General features: G+C 42.9%; 1 protein-coding gene across 4 annotated transcripts in view; it reads left to right on the top strand.

Annotated features, from left to right (window-relative positions):
• SEMA5A (semaphorin 5A) overlaps positions 1-22,931 on the top strand; it is a 439,222-nt gene that overhangs the window by 275,723 nt on the left and 140,568 nt on the right. For all 4 annotated transcript variants that reach the window (XM_028515073.2, XM_036020275.1, XM_036020274.1 and 1 more), the window contains 3 exons: positions 4,462-4,524; positions 12,814-12,912; positions 14,711-14,924. In XM_028515073.2, coding sequence (XP_028370874.1) covers positions 4,462-4,524; positions 12,814-12,912; positions 14,711-14,924 — 376 coding nt within the window. The remainder of the gene's footprint in view (positions 1-4,461; positions 4,525-12,813; positions 12,913-14,710; positions 14,925-22,931) is intronic.

Here is a 22,931-nt window from a genome sequence, read left to right on the forward strand (position 1 = left end):
GCAAGTTAATATTAAATATGAACAAGCACACTTAATATCCACTACAAAGGAAAGGTGGAGAGGAAAGCTGGACAAATCTCTCCAGAGTGACTGAAGTCACTTGATGTCTCTCAGTGCACACAGCATGCCATCTCAAGTGCCACTCATTTCACACCTGTCACATGTGGCCGCGAAAGGGCATTAGCAGCAATGTCTTATGCTCAAGAATAACTAGATTGACACTTTATTCAAGTTACATAAAAATCACAGTTATTTCAAGTTCCAGCTAGTTTGTATCTGCTTCCATTTTGAACAAAGGTATGGCCTCACATTCCCTGGCAATTTGTTTATAATTGCCCTGACAATTTAACATTCTCCAGTGTTTCACAGAAATACATGACATAAGAATATGAATACAAACATGTAAAAAAAAGCCCTCAGGTGGTTGTTAATTTTTGGCACTGTGTAATTAAACTAGTTTTTTAAAAAATGTTATCTCTTGCCAGTATCTAATTAGCAAAGCCATCTGCTGAAAGAGTAGTGGCCCATCTGCCTAAGAATGTTGTTCTCTTCATTTTTATGAAAAGTATCTGCCTTTGCCGGTCCCTGTCTAATTAACTTCTCTCACTGCGGAATACGGTATACACAGCTTTGTTTATATACTTCTGAGAACTGTGGACTTATATGTATGTAACACATACATAGAAAGAGCCAATCATTTTTCTTTCCCATATCTGACTTACCCCTGAGATTTCAGCTCAGTTTATCATAACCTGAGCGCGGGTGTGTGCATGCCAGTGGGGTGTGCACTGTGTAATGAAACACTAGGAGCTTCCTTATACCCTCAAGGTTTCTGCAGGGAAAAAATGACTTTCTGCAAACCCACTCCATCTCCTTGTAGGACTGTCTGTCTGTAACACTGTCACTTCCGGAAAGTTGGTGAAGCAGGAAGCTCCAGTCTGTCACTGGATCTGAGATGAACATGGCTACCATACAATTAACATGAGCACTGTTGCATTCTCATGATTTTGTCTAGACTGATGGAAGGCACTAGTATTTTGTTATAAGCTAATATCCAATGTGTGCCAATGTTATCGATATGTCCATTTTTCCTTCCATTACTCACTAGCACAAAGCCTTGCACTTGCTAGGTGCCCACTGAATATTTATTGCATGGAAGAGAATGAATATGTGTGCATAAAGGAAAACTCTTATAAGTAGCTGAAGAACACAGATGTTATTTGTATGTATGTACAGACAAAAATGCACCACAGGCAGGAATCTTCACGTCTTTTAAAATATAGGTGTTTCGACCCTTTGCCTACTGTGTACAGCCAAATAATGGCAATATTACTGCTGCATGTCTGCTGTTCAAAAGTATAATGAAGAATAAATGCAGAATGGAATAGGGAATTGATTCTTTTTCTCTACTGGGCTCTGGTGCAATGGAAAAAGATGGGAGATGGCAAAAATTAAAGATTAAAACAACCCAGAGACCCAGGAAATTAGATCATTAGTGTTGTGCTCTGGAATGTGGAAGGAAGAATGTGTACCTTTCCGTTCTGACTGTCATAAAGCCAGGCGTGGGTAGGCGAGAAAGATGGCTTCACAAATTGGTAGTGGGATTTGCTCCAAGACTATGATACATGAAAGGATAACCAAGAATCTCCAGTGCAGAGACAGCGAGAAGGCTTGATTTAAAGTTTTAACTGATGAGAACCAATCTTGTGGAATGAAAAAAGTTATGACCAAAAAGTTATGACATCATCTAGTTTTATACAAAACAATGCGTAACTTCAAGAACTAAGATCTCCTACAGGAGAGTTCCATTGACATTCATATTTCCCTCTAAGGAAGGGGGGGTTTTTTTATTTGTTTTTCCTCACAATGGTCAAATGGGTGAAGTGTAGCTCACTGAGGGAAGAAAAGACACCGTGGGATTAATCCGGAACTTTAGGCCAGTCTGGAAAAGACACGTTGTCCCGTTACATTCTTTTTCAAATTCTGTAATCTCTCATAACATCTGTCCAGCCTTATAATAGGTTTTTCAATGCCACTGTTAATGTAATTTCCCTTCATCCCATCCTTTGTTCAGGTAAAAAGTGAGTCAACAGAAAAAGCTATACAATCATAGTCTTTAATTCTGGATTTGAATATTGTTGGAAAGCTGGTAATACTGTAATGAAAATACCTAAGGAAGTGCATTTTGGTACTTTCACAAACTGCCTTCAGAAGAATCTGTAAGATTTGTCCTGTTTTCTGTTCTTCCCATAAACAGTTGCTCTTTTCTTAGTCAACTGAATAAAGTAATGAAATATTTTTGAAAATCTCTCACATTCTTTTTCCTGTTCCTTCCCCTTCCTTTTAGTTGCTGGCTGATATTTATCTGGAAAGTGCAAAGGATAATTGGGAATTAGGTGGACTTGGGGGAATTAGGTGGACTTGGGGAGCTGTTCGTTTGCCATTTCAACAGAAGAATCTGAGCCATTTTATTCACTTAATAAATATTCTTCTCATAACCCTGGGACTAACCTTGCTCCTCGTAGCTCTTGTGTTTACTGAAGAAAAGTGTTACTATTCAACTTTCAAAAAAATCGCTAGACCACAGAGGGCCATTATAAAATACCTCTTTCTTTCAAACATTTCACTGTAGAGAAATTAATTTCTCTCCGTGATGTATAACACTAAATCCTCTTGGTGGTACAAAATTGCGGTTATAATAAGGTCTACTTTGCTAAAAGAATATATCATAGTGGATCAACTTTGTTTTGAGTTTAAGTAAGGGTAAAAGCATGGATATCTTTATTTAAATAAAAACAAGAGTGAGCTTTTATAAAGAGATCTGAGAAAGGAAACATCTACTGAGAATGACAGCAATGCATTTGTTTTATCTGTGTTTCATGGAGATAGACGGTTATGAAACTGTTTGTGAAGCTCTTATCTCTTCTCTAGAAGTGCCATCACTTTTCATGAAAATATTTGCCATTGTACCATGGAATTCAAGTCATTTGTTTGCATGAGATGCTGATTAACTGTGACTTTATTGTTGCCATTAAACCTCATGAACAGGAAAACATCACAGAAAGAATTAAATTCTCTTATCAGATGTTGACACTGACAAACATCTCCAAGCCTGTGGGAGGGGAAACAGTTGTAGTTTTGTTTCTGTTTGAAAGGCGCTCAAGTGTTCTCTCCAGAATCCTTTTCTTACGGGCCCGGGTTTGCCAAGTTAGATAAGTTATACATGATGCAGTGTTTCATGTTTTAATCTTTGTCATGTCGCATTCTTCGGACGATAAGTAGAAATTAGATAATGGTGTTAGAATGACTTTATTATTCTCCTAAGTTTTGGAGAGTTAGAAGAAAAATCTTTCTAGAAGTAAGAGTGAAGCCGTTATTCTTTGTAATATTACACAGTTCATTTTTGGCTAACGTAGTTTATTATTTAACATTAGCCCAAATTAACAAAAAATGTCCTCTGTTTAAAATTTTTTGCTGGTAACGATTTAGCCAGTTCTTGAGAAATTCTGAATTCTTCAGAAATTTACTCTAAAATAAGATAGGATATAACTGTAATAACATGTACAGCTGGAGAAAACATTTTTACCCCATAATAGTCCACATTCCATACAGTAATAGAAAAGATAGACAACTTACATGGGTAAATTTGTTCAAAAAATGATGCACAGTCTCAGCATAGATCATTGATGTCTGCGAGCATCATTTCCTCCTGTGAAGTGAGCTCTGTTACTGAACCAATCACAGGCTCCATTTGTGGGTTAGCTTCCCATGTGTAAGTACCCACATCCAGCTGATCAGCACGGGTTAGGTTTGGAAAGTCTGGGGGAAAGTGTTTAACGGTTGGGGCTCTACGTATTTAGTGAGAACTAGTAACAGTATGAACATTACTGGTATCGGAGTGGGGGGACCAGCAGATGAGCTTTTTGCAAGAGCTACTTATTTTATTGACTGCCCACCATTTATATGTGTATCTTGGCAGTAATAATAAGCAAGATCATTCTTGTTGCATGATCTACGAATATTGGTAGATGACATATTATTAAAATAAATGTCACGTAAATGTCTAAATGGGCATGTGGACCCTTTTGCAGCCAGGCTTCTCCTTGAAGCACACTCCGGGTTTACTCTGTGACATCACTGAAGTGACGGTGTCGGCAACTGTGCGCTAGTCGCCACCTCTCAGGACAAGCCTCTCTCACAGTGACCACACCTAGATACCGCGTGATTGCTGCTTAAACGCAGTCCTTAGGTGGGGAAATCCCTTAAAATGCTTCCCTCCTAAAGCCCAATCTCAGCCCATGTGACTGCATTTTATGTACTGAGTTTAAATTCTATGTTAGTTTAAAAATATTGGTGTATTGTGCTCCCACATTTTCTAATCTGGTTACTGGTGTCTTATTTTTTTCCCCTTGTATTCAATCAGAACCAGAATAATTGCTGTCCCTTTGGTCTTTCCTGCAGGCTGTGGAGTGGGAGTGTGATGAAGCGACCAAGAAGGCCTGCTACAGTAAGGGCAAGTCGGAGGTAAGGAGGACCTGGCCCTGGCGGTCGGCAGCTCTCTGAAGGATGAAACATAAAGTGTGTGGATGTGAAGGCTATTCCTAATTATGGTGCTATGTAAAAAAAGAGCAAGATTTTATATATATATATATATATATATATATATATATATATATATATATCTCCAGTAAATTCTCTAGGTTTTATCATTGAATTAGTTTCCAAAAGGGGATTTAGAACATAAGATCAGATCTAATTTGCACTCTCAGTCTTTAGACTAAGCTGTGAGATTAATTAGTTATGATATCATTTAGAATAATATAGGCCTGAATTTTTAAAGTAATATTTTAATTTTCCCTGATTGTGCCTTACAGCTAACTCCAGAAAAGTAACTATGGTATGTCTAAAATAATGGCACAAAAATGAGTTGAGATTTCTTTATAATTTGTCTTAATATATTTTTAAAAGAAGCATTCTTCCCACAAGAAAATCTATACGTGCGCCTCCCCCTCCCAGGTTCCTAAGGAAAGAACAGACTGTATAATAGCCTGGAAATGCGTATCTTGAGCCACTGTGTCCATGGCTGGAGAGCTTCACACAGTTGGGCTGGCTTGAAAAGAGGCTTATGACGATTCAGAAACTCTTGTGTTCCTGAGAGAGTGATCCTGGGTCACCTTGAGGAAATTCTGCCACTGGCTCTGGGGCTCGTTATGCCTCATTCTGAGAGATCGTCCCACTTTATTGGAGCGAGGGCTGTCCCGCGTGAATCACACTCGGGGCTGAAGAAAGTTGCTTCACAAAGAGCAGCAAAGAGGGCTGTCTACCAAAGGTGGTCCAAGGACAAAAGACGGGGCAAACGGAGGTCGCTGGGAAAGCATCCTCACACCACCTGTACTTGTGAAAGACTGTCCTGCGCTTAATTTTACTCAACTTCCCTTCCTGTCTCTCTCTTTAAACTCAACAGTTTTGAGGGGCAGACACATAGGTGAGTCTTAGAAAATGTAGTCATTGCGTTTCCCAAAGCTGAATAAAGAACTAAGAAGAAGGAAGAGGAGGAAGAAGAAAATACAGTCTTAGTGTGGGAAGCACTTGGAGACAAAGAAAAAGAAAAGCTATTTATCAAAAGATCGCTAACCCCAGAAATTGCCTCTGGAATAAATCATGGGAGGAACAAAGACACAAGGAGATTAAAGGTAGCACCAGGTTACAAAGAATCAGAACACTGTCTCCTAAAATACCCCTGAAAATAAATAAGTATGTAATAAATTTATTTACCTCAATAGCCTTCCTGAGGTTGTATAGATTTTGTATAAGCCTTTTGAAAAGATGCTTTCTTTCTCCTCCCTGTAATAGTTACACAGCTTAACATGGCAGACGTGTTGTTGTGCTTTTGTTCCTCACTTGCTCCAGCACAGGGATTCTTCAAATAAGACCACCATGCGGAGGGATGTATGTGGGGAACCAGATTCACCTGGGGCTGGGGTGGAAAAAATCGCCTTGCTTTGTATTAGCAAGATTCCCTGAGCAAAAGCTTCAGCCTTTCTTTCCATGGTTGGAAGGCCAGCATCCTCCCCTTTGCCTGATGACATCAGTGCCTTTCAGGGTCCCAGGGCACTGTCTGATGACCTCACTCCTTTTTAGCATTTATTTAGCATCTGTTTTTTTCTGAATGTGGCGCCGGACACAGGAACCGTCCGCTGAGGACCCGAACCCAGCCCCTGCGGCGTAGAAGGGCAGGAAGCCGTCCTGACCCAGTGAAAAGCTGCAGCCAGGCCAAGCACCCCCTGCCTGCTGGCTAAGCCCGGAATTCAGAGTTCAGACACCCCAAGTTTCCCTGTTCTGACTATGCCAGGGACCAAACCAGAAAACATTCCCGGAGTCAATTTGACGAACATGTAACATCAGTTGGTGGGGAGTGAACGTCAGATTTTTCTTTGTAGCCATGACTTGAGAAACGAGAATTCAACTGTTTCACATCTTTCTTTGTGCGGTAGTATTGTGAGGATTGACAAAGAATCACAAAGTTTCCCTTCTCCCTAAAATAAAAAGAACAGTGCAAAATGTGACATCTCAAAAATGAGAAAAATGCCAGCCATTTTGACTGAAGTGGGTTTTTTTGTATGCTAAGAAAAGTGGCCTGTGCTACTCCACACAATGCGTTTTACTGCAGAGCCAGGAATGCGGAGAGAGGGTGAGGGGCGGGCCGCGGGCGGGCGGCATGGCCCGCGCCCACTCGCTGTGCTGGTGAGAACCTGCCTCGGCCGCCCGCAGAGCAGGGGAGAAGGAAGATGACACATTTCCTCCCGTTTCCCTGGGAACCGGATCGCTGGGACTGAACCAGCGTCGTTTCAGGCGTAGTCCGTTCCGGTGACAATGTAGAGAGTCAGGGTGAAGAAAAATGTCACCAAATCTTTGATTTGGGCCCCTTTAGAAAAGAAGCGAGGTGCTGAAACTGCTGCTTCTTCCTGAGGTTTGGGCTCTATTTTATTCACACGATTTCCAGCGCACTTCGGAGAGAGGGGGTGACTTCGCTGCAATGGCTTAAACATCCCCTGTGTTGTTAAAGGGGGAAAATCTGTTTTTATGAATTCCAAAAACTTTTATAATAAAATCTGTTGTGTTTAGTCCTTTTTGAGTGCCATTATAGAATTCGGCTTTGAGAACTATTTAAATATCTTTTACACAAATATTATTTTAAACATGAATAGTCAATTCTCTGGTGACCTAACAAGCACCCCTTGTCTGTGTGGGGTTATTATGTCTGAGCCAAAGCCCTTCCCTCTGTGACCTTTAGGAACTTGACAAAGGAAACACAACTGGTTATTAAGGGAATGAAAGAGCTACTTTGTGTGTGTGTTGCACTTTATAGTTTTCAAAAGGTTCTTGTTCCTGACTTCATCTCAGTATGTTTAACACCAAGTTCCTAGAATTATTTTGCAGTTAGTGGGAGAGTTTCGATTAGGATCCAGGGCTCTGTCTATTGTCCCTCCTGCTGTGTCCCGAGGCCCTGCTCCGGGTGGTCAGACTGCGCAAGAAAAGAGTGAAGCTGCAAGCGAGTGAGAGGGGAAAACACGACAGCACCCTGCTGGGGTCCTGGCGGCCTCACCGTTGAAACTTGACATCTTCACCTAAGTTGCCTGTATCTGGAAAGCTATGACCTAACCAATTCTGCCTTTATCCCATGTAATTGCTTCAAAACTGAGGATTCTTTAGATTAGATTACATACACCAAATATGTTTTTATATGGAGGTTTCCAAACAAGTTTCCCATGGAGTCAGTTTCATCGAAAATAGTTGCATTATATAAATATAAATATATAAATTACATTTTAATTTCTTAATGCACCATGTATTATATAACATAATGTAGTTTTAATATATGTATGTGTATGTACATAGCTATATACATAGCTATATCTCTATATGCATAAACATAAATAGAGATAATAATATATAGAGAAATATAATAATATATCTATATGCAGCGGAGGACAAAAGTAGGTTGATAGTTGTTCCTATGGAAAAAGACGTGCAGGTTATGATTATTACAATAGTTTTTTAAATTATGTTTTTATTTATTGATGAGAAAAAGAGAGTGAGACAGAAACATCAATTTGTTTTCCATTTATTCATGCGTTCATTGGTTGATCCTTGTATGTGCCCTGACTAGGGATCAAACCACAGCCTTGGTGTTATTAGGACAACACCTAACCCACTGAGTTACTAGGCCAGGGCTACAATAGCTGTATTAACTCAAAAGAATGCCACAATGGCACAGTTGTGCCGATTGTTAGGCACAATCTTGTAAGTGCTCAAATAGCTGGCCTTCATTAGTTACACATTCTTGTAGTCTTCGAAAATCAGTAAACAAACCTGAATTTCAGTGACCTTCTTGGATTAGCCCCACTGCCTCCTGAGGAAGTTGAATTGAAACCTACTTTTGCCCACCTATGTATATACATTTATAATATTAAACACACACACACACACACATATCTGATTGGATCATATGGTTTTTCAAGATCCACCTGGTAATCATGACTTCAGTTGGTGTGCATTGAACCAAAAAGGTACATGCAATTACCCTGAATTGCTCCTTGGATGGTCTCTTTGGGTACTCACAAATGCATCATTAAGAGACAGACACACTGTTTTCAGTGGGAGCGCTGTGATTAACATAAAGGCTGTCAGGCTCCCGGCCCTCCTCTCTCCTCCTTCCTCCCTCCTCCCTAAAATTGATGGGTTTGGTGATGGCTGGGTATTGCTGAGGCATCTACCTTGTTTACAGTTAATCTTTCTACACAATTACAGTCTTTGTTCAAGCAGAACATAACTGTTTGAAAGGAAAATGATGAAATGCTATAAGGCAAAACCAGTTAATTCATTAAGAAAATGGTCCTAAAATATATGTTTTCTTTTCTGGGGGCCAGACCTTACTTATATCCTTGAGACCAAGTGAATCTTGGCCAGTCTCATCTGAAAGCCTTCAGTGAGTCAGCAACTGTGCATCTCGGCCATCAATTCAAACAAGAATTGCTTTTCAAAGTCAAGGACAGGTTGACCAGCCTGCGAGAGCGCAGGCACACATGGGTCATTTTCATGTCCAAGTGGTATTATCGGAATGTGGATGGATGCATCTCATTTTCAACAACAGAAGCCACGTGGTGGCAGGTTGCTAGTGGCCTTGGAAATGAGCATCATGACTTCTTGGAAAACCAGAGTTCACTAAATCCCCTTCATCCATTTTGAAGATAGGATAAAGAAAAAAAAATTCTTCGATAAGAAAAAAAATCAGAGACATTTAGATAAGCTATTTACAAGAGAAACCTACTACAGAATCTCTAAAAGGACCTTCTATATTATGTCTGTATTTTAAAACGGGATTTCTCCATGCATTCCTTCTGTCAAGTTCAGCTAACCCATGTGAAGGCCACATTTGTAGAAAAGACTTACAAAGGGTGCCAGGAGATTTTCTATAGAATTTGGGTCTTAGGGTCACCACCAGAATGAGACTAATTATTACAAAGCATGGCACACAGACTATTTTCTTTCATTCCTAAATTTATCTTAGCTTTTTTGCTACTTCCATTTTCTCCCATTTTCTATGTGTTTACATTTTGTTTTGTTTGAACTTGCTCCTATCTCTCTTGAAAATAAAAGCCCAGGAAGTTATTATTTTACCTGTATTTCTTTACTCAGGATTCACACTGACTGCTTCTAGAATGAGTCGAGGTGGTTTGTTAGTTAAACCTAAGAGAACTTCTCAGTGAGTAAGAAGAGGAAAGGTCTGAGATGAGCTGCGTGGCACCTTTGAGCAAATGAGTTCAGTTTTTGACAGTTAAGAAGAAGCAAAATACCACCTGCCTCCATAGGTTTCTCTTGCAGGGCACCCTGTTCCATCCGACCTCGCATGCTGGACTCATCCAGAACGTGACTAATGCTCCTTAGGTCCCATTTATCATAAGCAAGTCTCGGTTCCATAGGGTTGGGTCCTCCTCCATCCTTTTAGAAAAGGGCTGCACAAACCTCCGTGTCAGATCGTCCTGGTTCCTGACATTTACCTCCTTCCTCCCTACGCATTTATTGAGTTGGGGGCAGCCCACACGGGCACACGGCCCTCCGCAGGTAACGGAGCTGCCCGGTGTATTCTCAAGTGGTCCTGATTGCTAGAACATGTCTCTTTTTTCTTAAAAAAAAAAAAAACCCAAAACAAAAAACACACTCTGGGCTAATTGAAATAATAGTTTTTTTCTTCATTTACCTTTTTCCAAGATTTAAAATAAATGACCAGTTGGATTTGTGCTGCTTTCCTGGCACAGGCCTGCACCCTGGCTATGACATTCCCTAACACCTTTCTAGTCCTTCCTCGAGTGTGTGACGGGCCTTCAGGAATGTTAATGACCTAAAGTCCTATTTTCACTTTGTCTTTGGGGAGATTAAGATAAGCACCACTTTTTGTTATCTTGATTGTTTGCCTTCCCATAATCAATCACAAGCACTTGTGTCCTCTTCGCCAGAATTCAGCCTTGAGATCACACCTTTTCAAGCTCAACAGATTCTCTTGGAATAACTTGCCCTTCACCTTGTTCGTGGTTAACAGAGACCGTCTCTAGTACATTTCTATCTTGTGTCAGTCTCTTGCTTCAAAATAACAAACAAATAGTTCTGTACATCTTGATTCATTCCTGCAAGACCTCTCAAAGCAGCATCAGAAATCAAACGAAACCCCCACCTGTCTCCACTGTGTGGAATTCTCCATCTTATTCTTATTATAATGTCATTTTTGTGTCTGTTTTATCTGTTGATGTGTCAAGCCCTCTTGGCCCTGTGTTCTCCAGGGTGTCCCTTTGCACTGTCCCTCGGACAAGCTTGGGCTTTCTGTTTTCCTCCTCGTCTTGATCCTGTGTTTGCAAACTCTGGGCCCTCCTGCTCCCTGAGGTGGCAGCCCCTCCTGTGGTCTCTGTGTGCTCCCGGGAGTCCAGGAAATGATGCCCATATGGTTCTCCGAAGTCTTGGTTTATTCTTTTTCTCTAGAACTCTCCTCCCCTCTCCGCAGTCATAAAAACAAAACAGAACAGAACAAAACATACCTCCCCATCTGGTGCATGTTTGTCACGCAATTTATTGTCCACTGTTTACACTCGTTTCTTAATTATTCTGATAGTTATCTTAGATCTCTCGCCCTGTGGTTTTCTTTCCTCAGAGTGTCTTCAGATTGGCATCCAATGATAATATATGTTACTGTTATTGCTAGGATTGGTATTAAAAGACTTATCTACCCTTGATGTTTCACATTACATTTGCAAAGCAAATGCAGATAGTTTAGCTCTTTTCCTCATCACAGCCAGGCCACACAGCATCCTGAGTCATGGCAGATCAACATTTCATGGAGGCTGGGGTTCCCTTTGGTTGAAGGAGCACTGCCGTGCCCTTAAGTGCAGGTTTCCCTGGCTTTGGGCAATGTGTGGTTCAAGCCATCTTGTCATCTTCTGGGTCCAGCTGGTTGGCCAGTGCCCACATCCTGTTGATTTGCTGGGCCTTGGCTTTGCCTTTTTACACTTCCCGCCTGGTCCAGGCGCGGGATGAGGATGAACTGAATTAGGACATGGTTCCCTTAGCTGTCTCTGAACTGCCATCTCCTTACCTTCACTTTAGCTTCCCCATTGATCCCCCGGTCATCACAATCATTGGATCAGGTCAGAACTTCATGCAGTAACAACACACAATCAAAATAAAATGCAAACTCATCCGCCTGGCACACCTGGCCTGTGTCCAGCTTCCCAACCTGGGCCACCTCCTCTGTACACAATGGAAGCACCAGGACTTCTCTAGCCAGTGTGCCGTGGCACAGTCCTTTCCCCTGCCTGGGCATCTTTTCCTCTTTTGCTCAGTAAAATTCTGCAAGTATCAAATAACACCTGTTCCCGGAAGCCGTGGTGAAGTCTATTCCTCCCTTGAAATTCATGTGAGGTTTCACCTCCTCTGAGAAGCCTTCCTACATCTCTTTGCTTCCCCTCCCCTCCGTAGTTAATAATACACTGTTCTTCTGCGGACAACTCTAAAGTCATTGCTCCGGGCCTGTATTTCAATTTTTCTTTGAAGAGCCTTAGATTGCGACCCTCAGCACAGTGCCTACCAAAGAGTATCCTATCAGTAGATGCTTGTGCAAAGTCCATGCACGCCTGCGACCGTGCCCCAGGTTTTCTAGGAATGCTTTGCAACTGCAAGAAATATCAGCACTGGGTCATCCCTCAGCGTGGGCTTTCCTCCCACACGTTTCAGCATCCTCTCTGTGTTACTTGTCCATCAAAGAGCCAAACATGTTAAGAGTTTTGCTTTGTATGAAATGCCGCGTGAGAACTTAATGTGAAACCTACTCCAGTTTGTAAAGTTTCACACGTGACCTTCGCATTTGGAGGAGCATTCGCAGTGTTTTCTCAAAGCCCCGAGGAAGTTTCCCAAGATGCTGTTTGATGAGGAGCATTGGATATGTACCTCTTATTTCCTTTCCTAAGACCTGGCGGAGGCAAATTTGGGTTTGGATTGATATCCAGTGTGATTCAAAATGAAACTCTGGTCACGAAAAGAAGGCACACGCTTTGAAATTTTAATTGAACATAGTATCCTGTATTGAATAAGCATGCAGATAGTCAGATTATTTAATAGTTTTGTTGTTATGTTTCGCTCAATTTCTGAGAGGCTTTCTTTTATTAGTGGTCAATTAACATTTAATTTATTAGCTAGACAGATTGTATTTAGAGTCAGCATTCCCCTTGGGCTGAGGTGCTATTATATTGTGATTTTTTTTTTCAGAATGAGTGTCAGAACTACATCCGGGTGCTTTTGGTGGGCGGCAACCGGTTGTTTACCTGTGGAACCAATGCTTTCACACCTGTCTGCACCAACCGCACGGTATGACTTCATGTTGGGAGTTGACAAAACTTAATACCAGGAAAATCCAAACCTTCAATTAAAACACTAGTGTCTTTTTTTAAAAGATTTTATTTATTTTTTATTTTTAGAGAGGGGAAGGGAGGGAGAAAGACAGGGAGAGAAACATTGTGTGGTTGCCTCTTGAGCACCCCCTACTGGAGACCTGGCCTGCAACCCAGGCATGTGCCCTGACTGGGAATTGAACCAGTGACCCTTTAGTTTGCAGGCCAGCACTCAGTCCACTGAGCCACACCAGCCAGGGCCAAAACATTCATGTCTTTTTGTACTTCTGTTCTCCAATGAGTTACTCTTTAATTCAAAACACATCTTTCATCAAATTGAATAAATATTTGATATATTGATTTATTCCTAATCCCAACTCTTAATTAAATAAAGAACTGGAAATAACCATAGCTTATATAATTAAATTTAAATAGAGTTCTAAACTATTCCTATCAGTTTTTCCCCACCAGTGACTCTAAACATTAATCATAAACATATTTTTTCTCTTAATTCTGCTTTACTCTGGACATACTTTTAAGTATTAAAGTGGCCTAAAATCACAATCCAAACAAACAAAGATATTATGTACTGGATAAGAAGCATGTCAGAACTTTAACGCAAGGAAACAAACAACTGGAATCCCCAACAAAGCAGTTGTGTCATTACTAACAGGGATGTTCAGCGTCCACACCGTACGCCAGGAGAGCAGCCAGGGGGTCAAAGCACACCTGCCATCTTCCCAGTGTGGGGTTTTCTTTCGATCTTCCTCAGGGAACATGATGTTGAGCTCTCAGCAGTTTAATTTTCTGGTTGCACAACTTCTCACAAAACCAGAATTAATCATCAGCTTTTAGTGTGCATTATTTTTGAAGTAACATTCAGTCACTGGAAATAAAGGGAGGATGATGGTGATGAGAAACAATGCTCACAGAGGCCCCCGGGGGCCATGCCCTGTTCCAAGGGTCCTCTGTCGACTCCGTCACAATCATTAGTCCTCACTTCTACCCCATGCAGTAGTTAGTCATCCTTTGGGTCTCCGTTTTATAAAAGGAGAATCTCAGGCACAGAGACTTTGAGTAACTTAACAGGGCTACAAGTCCACCTGTAGAGCAGGCAGTGGCTCCGAGGGTCCTCCAAGCCCTCTGCTCTGCTGCCTCTGTGGGAAGGGTGACAGGACAAATGCACGCAGGATTCCCTCCCGCCAAAGAGCTTTTCTCATTCAGTGACTGAGAGGCTGGATCCTGCCCAGATGACAGCAGGACGTGGAGGTGTCTCTCTAAAAGCTGAATGATTAAGTTTTGGAAATCTGGGCTGTGTGGTGCTATAAATATCCATTCTTACCTGTGAACACAGCTTTGGGCTCTGCATAATATGCTGAATCACTTGAATTGATGAAAGTGCACATAATTCTTTACTGTGGTTTATATTTCTGTAAGTATGAAATTTGGTGTCCTTCTTCAAGTGGAAAGGTTAGCTGTGCCACTTGCATTATGAATAGAAGCCATCTGTGTACAACAATCCTCAGACTGTGTGAGGATTTGCTGGCACGAGGTTCTGGAGATCTAATGGGACGATGAAAGGGATGGACCAGTGGACTTTTTAACCATGGCCACAGCACACAGTTTCATTAAGGGCAGAGTGTGAAAGTTTGTTGTGTGTTGTCATGAGCCCCAGAAAGCTCGTTGTCCCTGTTTTGCTAGCAGTTCAAGCATTAACACTATTAAAGGGTTTGCCTGGGGGATAACTGGTATCTCTCTCCTGTCCTCACCCACAGCTGAATAACCTGACCGAGATCCATGATCAGATCAGCGGCATGGCCCGCTGTCCCTACAGTCCCCAGCACAATTCCACGGCTCTCCTCACAGCCAGTGGGGAGCTGTACGCTGCCACAGCCATGGATTTCCCGGGACGCGACCCAGCCATTTACCGAAGTCTGGGCGTCTTGCCGCCTCTCCGCACGGCCCAGTACAACTCCAAGTGGCTCAATGGTAGGTCTTACAGTCACTCCTGTTTCCCCTCTCAGGTGTCTGTGGTGCCTGGTTACATGGCGCTTACAACCAAATTGCCACAGTTTCTAAAGAACAGTAAATTCATTTTCTAAAGAAGTCAAAATGTAATGTGTTTAGTACTTCTGTGTGAAAGGTCATCATATGGCTTTCGGTGATAGAAAGAACAGTGATAGTCTTAACAGTGTGGATCATGAGAAGAGGACTGCTTTGATAATCATTGAACCTGTGCTGCTTTTTATTATTATTGTTTGTAATTTATAAAACATGACATGTCCAAGACATCTGCAGACTCGTGCATTTTCTCTTAATGTCTTTATTCTACAGCGTCCGGCACAAATAATGCCCCTTTTTATTACAAAATCTCTTATTGCAAAATCATAAGCATGTAATTCTGTAACATAACAATATCACACTGAAGGTCAGCATACCATGTAAGATTTAGGGGAAGTGTTCAAAGTGCCATCCATCTCATGTGAGGCATTCATGTACCCTACCAACCACACTCAAGCAAGCCTTGCCTTTGCTGGACCCTATAAATCTAAGATGGGAAATTATTAGCATTTCATGAAGTGTTCAGATACTGTGTAAAACGTGTGTGGCTACTGGTAGCTCCAAATAGCTTGACCAATTTAAAAAGAAAGGTACCACGTCCTTAGCTGGAAGATTGAGTCAGACTTCTTTGGAGTTGCGTATATCAGAGGCTCAAATGTTAATAAGGACCCCAGTGGTGTCACTGGTCTTGCTGCCACCCACAGCCTGTCTGGTCAGGTTGGTCCTCAGTCTGCTGTGCTTGTGGATGCTAATGCACTGCTGCAAGTTCTGGTCCTACACCCAGATGTGACAGTATCTAGTGGAAGAAGAACCCACATTTCTCGTTTTATTATTTCTGAAGAAATCAGAAAGCCCCAGAACACTTCCTTTCAATCTTGGCCTAGAACTTGGTCACCTGCTCACTACCGAGGCTGGCTCTGCACCATGTCCTGAGATGTGGCAGCTGAAGTTCAGTACTTTGTGTAGGTTCACGTGCGAATGTGGACACACACATACTCACAAACATATTGATGTGGGCAGATATAGGAGCCATATGTAATCCCTTCTCTCATTTATTTCAGAGTTGCACTAAGATAAAATCTTTAAATTGACACCACAATATTTACTATTTTAAGCTTTCAAGTTCTGCAAAGATTCACTGGCCTTTTGCCAAGTACAAGCTAATTATATAGAGCAGAGTTTCTCAACCTCAACACTGTTGGCATTTGGGGCCATATAATTCGTTTGGGTCGGGGGGAGGAGTTGTCCTGAATATCATAGGATGGTTAGCAGCACGCCTGAACTATACTCGCCGGATGCAATACCCCTCCTCCACTCCCAGTTGTGACAACGAAAATTCCCCAAAACTGCCTCTGATTAAGAACCACTGGTTTAGACTTATTGCTTATGAATATGTGTATGTGTATGTATAAATAAAATGCAAGTATTTGGTCAATAACAGAGTCAAACCAACTATCACAGTTCACCTTTTGAAGACCCCCTTGCAAAAAATGTTTTCATCAAATTTCTCCAGGACGTTGAATGCATTGACTCTCAATGGAAGGTCTCCTTTCATCCCTGAAGTCTTTCATCTGTATACCTCAAAGTTCTTCCTATTTGTTTGTTGATTTTTACTAACCAAGCAAAGATTCCAGCCACCCGAAGGCATTGCAATTAGAGTTTGCCAAAAGTAAAAAGTAATTAGGAGCACAGTTTCTTTTCACTAAAGTGATATCCTCACTAAGAATATCCTGGAAATATAATCCAGGTCATAGCGTGAGTTATAAATGCCAGCTCTTTGTTTACGTGTGACTCCAGTACCCATGGGCTGACCAGATGGGCAGACTCTGCTCCTGCTCTGGGTGGAAGAATCCTTTCTGCTTGAGAGTCAGGTGACAGAACAAGGGCGGGAGAGCGCTCACGCAGCGCCCACCCCAGTCATTGCAGGCCTGCCGTCGTCATTTACTGAACACAGGAAGTTTTAGATTCTCAGCTCATTGTGCCATCATAGCTCCCGTGGACGAAATGGCCCTGTTTTCCTCACAGAGCAGCAGCCCCCTCTGTCCTCTGGCTGCACCAGGGAGGCCCTGACTCCTGGGACAGAGCAGAGAGCCTGACTCAGGGTTCCCAGGTCCGGCTTGCGCACTGTTTATTCCCTCTCCTGGTTTCTGTTGGGCAGTTCCTTCTCGGATGGAACACTGAAACATCAATTCTACTCCTGGTTGTCTGGCCCTGGTTTTCTGCTCTGATTGATCCTCTCTCCAGGACAGATTCCAGCCTCTGTCTCTCACTTACTTACTTTTGCTCTGTCCCCTGCTGAGACTGGGTACCGAGTCATCTGTTGTCACTGACCTAATTGGAATCCACATGTTGTACCCCACGTGCTCTTTGACCAGATGCCCTAAGTTCTTTCTGCTGTGTTCTGGAGTAGTTCTCTTTCAATAGATCGTTGCTCTATCTATTTTCTCTTCTTCTTTGCCATCGCCATAAATTTCTCTTCACTAATGATGATCATTCTCTTTTGATAAAAATGTTCAGATTTCTTCTTTCTTAAATGAGGTAAGAACAAAGAAAGAAACCCCGACAGTTTCCTATTTTCCAACTGATTTTAGAGACCTATTAAATGATGCTCTGATATTCTTCTTCCAAGTTTTCAACTGATTGAGAATCCAGACCCAGCAGCCAATGAATGGAGATCAGGCAGCTGGATTTGTTCTGAATACAGCTTAGTGGGGAAGAGGAAGCAGGCTTCATGCAGTGGGCTGGTGAGGGGTCCTCCTTTGTTCCTCTGCTCCTTTCTGGGTTCATGTCTCCTCAGTTCTTTTCTGAAATTCTACTCTAGGCCCTCTCCAACCTACTCTCCACTCCTTTTCCGGAGTGGTCCTTCAACACTGTACTCTAGAGCATGCCAGTCCCAGCCCTAACCCCCCTTTAATGCCTCCCATATTCTGGGAAAATAAACTGTTTGCTCCCTTCTGTGGCCCTTGCCGACCCTGTGCACTTGCTCTGGGACCTCATCTCCCCTGTGCCCTGCCTCGCTTCACCCCCTCATTTGCATTTCTTCTCACTCCTGTGTGCCCCCCACCCTGGTGGTTAGGGACTGTGTTCATCCTGGGTTTAATGAGTGCCATCAGCTCACAGGTAAAGGGCAGAGGCTTTGGCGGCAGAAACACCTGACGGTGACTGAACACTCCGCCTTGGGGATACGGATTGTGTCCCAATTCTTTTTCCTTATTTGCAAAATGGAGATAACTACCCACCTGACCTGGTTGTTGTGAGAATAAAATGATACAATGAAGAGATAGATGATGAATATTAATGTCTTGCACACAGCAGTCACTCAATACATGAAAGTAATTACTGCGCACTCCCCACAGAGTGATGGGATGTCTGATGTGTGCGGCAGGTTTGTTGACTGAGTGAATGGGGGAACCGTTTAGGCTGTGTCCCTGAGTGAGCGACACCTATCAGCCGCTTCTCTCCTCACTTCGATGAGCCTCCTCCCTGCCCCCCTGCTGTGCCCCCTGCTGTCCCTCAGAGGCCAGCCTCTCCTGGCCCTCCTGTCTGGCTGCCGCCACATCCAGCTCCCCCAGGCACAGTCGGGACCTGCCCGTGGCTTCCCAAGCCATGTTCCCTTCACACAGGAGCAGGAGTCAGGCCGTCGGGAGGCTATCGCTCAGCTAACAGCTGCTGACAAAGTATGATAAATAAAACCCGCATCTTTGTTTTGGACATTTTCTAAGTTTTTCCAACAGTTTTGTGTTCAGAAAAGAGAATTGTCTCAGCAAGAGAGGGCTAGAGGCCAGCAACTACTAACCGGGGTCAGCAACATTTTAGTGTTTAGATTCACTGCTTGGGATTCAAATGCATGTAGGACAACTTGCTTATACAAAGAGGTGGCCCCTTCCGATAGTTTTATTTTTACTTAATTTACACATAGGGCAAACCCACGAAGTACCTGTACAGCAGTTACTAATACCCGTTGTGTACCTGTAGCGGCACAGGCTAGGCATCCTCCTTTTCCGCTTCCAGCAGCCAGCCCCGACCCAGACCACTCCACTACATCAAGCCACACCTTCAGTGGCATTTTGGACAGTGCCTCTGTTTGTTTCCTGGGGTTCTCAGAACTGAGCACCACAAACTAAGTGGCTTGAAATAGCATAAATTTGTTATCTCGGCATCCTGGAAGCTAGAAGTCCACAGTCAAGGAGTCGGCAGAGCCATGCATCTGAGAAGGCTCTAGGGGAGGATCCTTCCTGCCTCTTCCCGCCCTGGTGGCCCCAGGGCTTCCTTGGCCTGTGGTTGCTGCACTCTGGTCTCTGCCCCAGTTGTCCCAGGGCCTCCTCCATGTGTGCCTGTGTCCGCCCAGGCCATCTTCATACAGGAACAATGCTATTGGATGAGGGGCCCACCTTCCTCCAGTATAATCCCGTATTAATGAAATATGTTTGGGATCACCCTATTTCCATGTTTATAGTACTGGAGGTTTAGACTTCAACATATATTGTTTGGTGGGACACAATTCAACCCATGACAGTGTCCTAACCGTGAAGCGCTCAGTGGTTGAAATCTTAAACTTCAGCCTCTTATTTTCTGGTGACAATCTTAATCTTCATTTCTGTGCTGTGGGAAGATCCTCTGCCCATCTTCAGCCCCTCTGTCTCAGCTGGATCCCCTTCACTCTGAGCAGACAGTGTTGTTTCTCGTCTCCAATGAGGTCAGGACTGCATAGTTGTCTGCCACCTTAGTCCGAGATGGACTGGCTGCACCTGTCTTCCTTCTGTCCTCCAGAGCGCTGGGATGGACAACTCGTTTACTCAAACTGCTGCCCTCTGCACCCCGCATCCCTCCCCACCCCATGGCCTATGCAGAAGGGGGCCTGTCTCCTGAGTAGCATTCCTTAGGGGATGTCCTCCAGGTCATTCCATGTCCGAGTCACCTCCTCAAAGGGCTACAGTGGAGGCTTGACTTGAGCACTTCTGCACTCTAAGAGGATCACATAGGCACACGAAATCTCTCTTCAGGACTGCGGATGTGTGCACAGAGCATGCCAGGCCCTGTGGCAACTCCAGCCTTTGGGGACCCCCTAGAACTTCAGGAGAATGGTGGCATCAGCCTATCCAGGCTGATGTCCTGCCAGGACATGGGGAGCCCTGTGTAGAGACCTGCCAAGCCTCTAATCCTCCCACCACACCTCCCAGAAACCAGCATGAATACCTAGTATAGTTCCAACAACCTTCTTGGAGCTTGCTAATCCTTTGGATTTAATACTTGAGTTCCAGGAACCATTTCTTGTTCTACCACTACACCTGTATATCACTGAGTGGGTGTCCCACCTGCACCACAGCACCTGTGCCATGTGACTCAGGTGACAGGACATGCCATCAGCTGTCAGCAGGGGCTGGTGTGGAGAGGGAGAGCAGGGGTGGCTGCGGACGCTTTCCTCGGGCTTACCTGCTTCCCCTTGCCAGCAGATCCCAGTGTGATCTGCTCTATCTGGGCTTTCAGCCCTGACTCCTGCCATGTTCCCCACGTGCACCCTCGGAGCTCTTTGGGGGAAGTGTGCTGTTTCCTGGGTGCACCGTGCTGTCCTCACAGTGTCTGTGCACAGGGCATTTACGCTGTCCTCACTACCCTTGATTTTGTCTGCTTCCTCATTCCAGTTCCTCTTTCCTTCTGCTCAAGTTTCAGTTTGCGCCAGACTCAGCTGGGTCATCATCTGCTCTCGGCCATGTGCATGGTGGTACTTACCCCACTGCACTGGAGCTCTTGGTCATCCTCCTGAGCCACCCTCCCCACCCCCTGCAGAGGAAGCCACAGCCCTGCCCACTGGCTTCCTGTCACCTCTGTGTCCTCACTAGGGACCCTTAGCCCCCTCCGCCCCTGCCTCTTACATTTTGCACATTCCACTCCCTCTCCCTGGGTGCCAGCAGACTTTTACTAGTTTTCCTTTCATGAGTTTATGAATCCCCTTGAGGGCAGGGATTATGTGTGAGCCATCTTTGTGTGCTCAGCATCCCCCTTAGTGCCTGAAACACACCTGAGGCTCTGTTAATGACTGTTGAATGGGTAGGAGATGACCACCGTCACAAGAAGCAGAAATGTGAGTGATGGTGTTACACAAAGGGAACGGGTTGTATTGATTTTAACCCAAAACTAAAAAAAATAGGTTTGTATGTTAGAAACTGAGTCAAGTCTAAACATTTTTAAAAATGTCAATGTTGACTTCTCATTCAGACTCTGATTTTCAACTATTATGTATTCAGTCAGTTATCAAGGGCACAGAAATCGATTGGATAATGTTCTGGGGGTTTGAAACATTGAGTTTATGTGTTTGGTACTGAATATAAATTTTAGAATTACATTTTTCCCCTGTGCAAAAATCACTCTTAAAATAAATTTATGTGTTTGGAGAAATACATTAACATTAATGCATTGCAATACTAATAATTAATGAAACTACACTAATGCATTTAATACTAATAGTAATCCTTATTAAATGATTACTGGTAAGACAGGATAATAAATGCTTAATGGCAAATGTTTAAAATAGAGAAGCTGTAAAACTTGCCTTTAAGAAATTGGCAATCAAATTAGGGAAACAGTAAACCCATGAAAAGGGAAAAAATATTTCCAAATTACTAATGTGCAAATTGAGTTTGTAGGTTCTCTTATTTTTCTTTTCTTACAACTTTATTGAGATATAATTGAGATATAACATTGTGTAAATTTAAAGTGTACATTGTGTTAACTTGAAACATTTATATATTATAAAATAATTGCCATCATAGCATTAGGTAGTGCATTTGTCCTATCACATAATTACCTTTTCTAAAAATTATATTTTATTGATTATGCTATTAACAGTTGTCCTGATTTTTCCCTTCTTTGTCCTCCTCCACCCAGCAGCCCCCCATCCTCCAACTCCCTCAGGAAATCTCTACACCATTGTTCATGTTCATGGGTCATGCATATAAGTTCTTTGGCTGATCCCTTTCCTATATTGTACTGTACATCCCCATGTCTATTCTGTAACTACCTATCTACACTTCTTTTTTTAAGTATATTTAATTGCTTATGATATTACAGTTGTCCCATTTTTTCTCCCCTTTATGCTCTTCTGCCCCCCTCCCACCCACTATACCCCCTCTCCCCCCAGTGCATGCCCATGGGTCATACATAAAAGTTCTTTGGCTTCTCCATTTCCTATACAATTCTTAACCATCCCCTGTCTATTTTGTACCTACCAATTATGCTTCTTACTCCCTGTATCTTTTCACCCATTTTTCCCACATTCCCTCCCTGCTGATAACTCTCCATGTGATCTCCATTTTTTATGTAGTAGGAATAGTCCAGGTCTATTTCCTTAACAACTTCCAAGTACATAATACAGTAATATTAATTAGCTAAAATCACCATGATGTACCTTAGATCTCCAGAGCTTGTTAATCTTATACCTTGAAGTTCATACCATTTACCAGTATCTCCCTATTCTCCCCCAACCCCAGCCCTGGGTAACTACTACATTACATCTGTTTCTCCGAATCCAGCCTTTTAATTTCCACATGTAAGTGGTGCTGCACAGTATTTGACTTTCTCTGTCTGACTTATTTCTCCTACCATGAGGTCCTCAGGTTCATTCAAGTTTTGGCTGCGCTTCCTTTTTTCTCATAGCTCAACCACATTTCATTTTATATATTGATAAACTCATAGGCTGTTTCCATATCTTGGCTATTGTAAATTGTGCTGCCATTCATATGGGAATAAAGACACAGTTCTGAGGGAACTGCATGCTTGAGCATAGAGTAAATCTCTGTAAGAAGTTAGGAAAACTAATCCTTAAAAACTCAGTGTGGACATCTACACAGATGTAATCTCATTAACACTCAGTGACCTACTTGCTTCTTCTCTGCTGGAAATACTTGCTTTTCTACTGGGTTGTCCTGATGGACTCTG

This window comes from Phyllostomus discolor, chromosome 3 (assembly GCF_004126475.2).
Source record: "Phyllostomus discolor isolate MPI-MPIP mPhyDis1 chromosome 3, mPhyDis1.pri.v3, whole genome shotgun sequence".
In the NCBI taxonomy this organism is placed as follows: Eukaryota; Metazoa; Chordata; class Mammalia; order Chiroptera; family Phyllostomidae; genus Phyllostomus; species Phyllostomus discolor.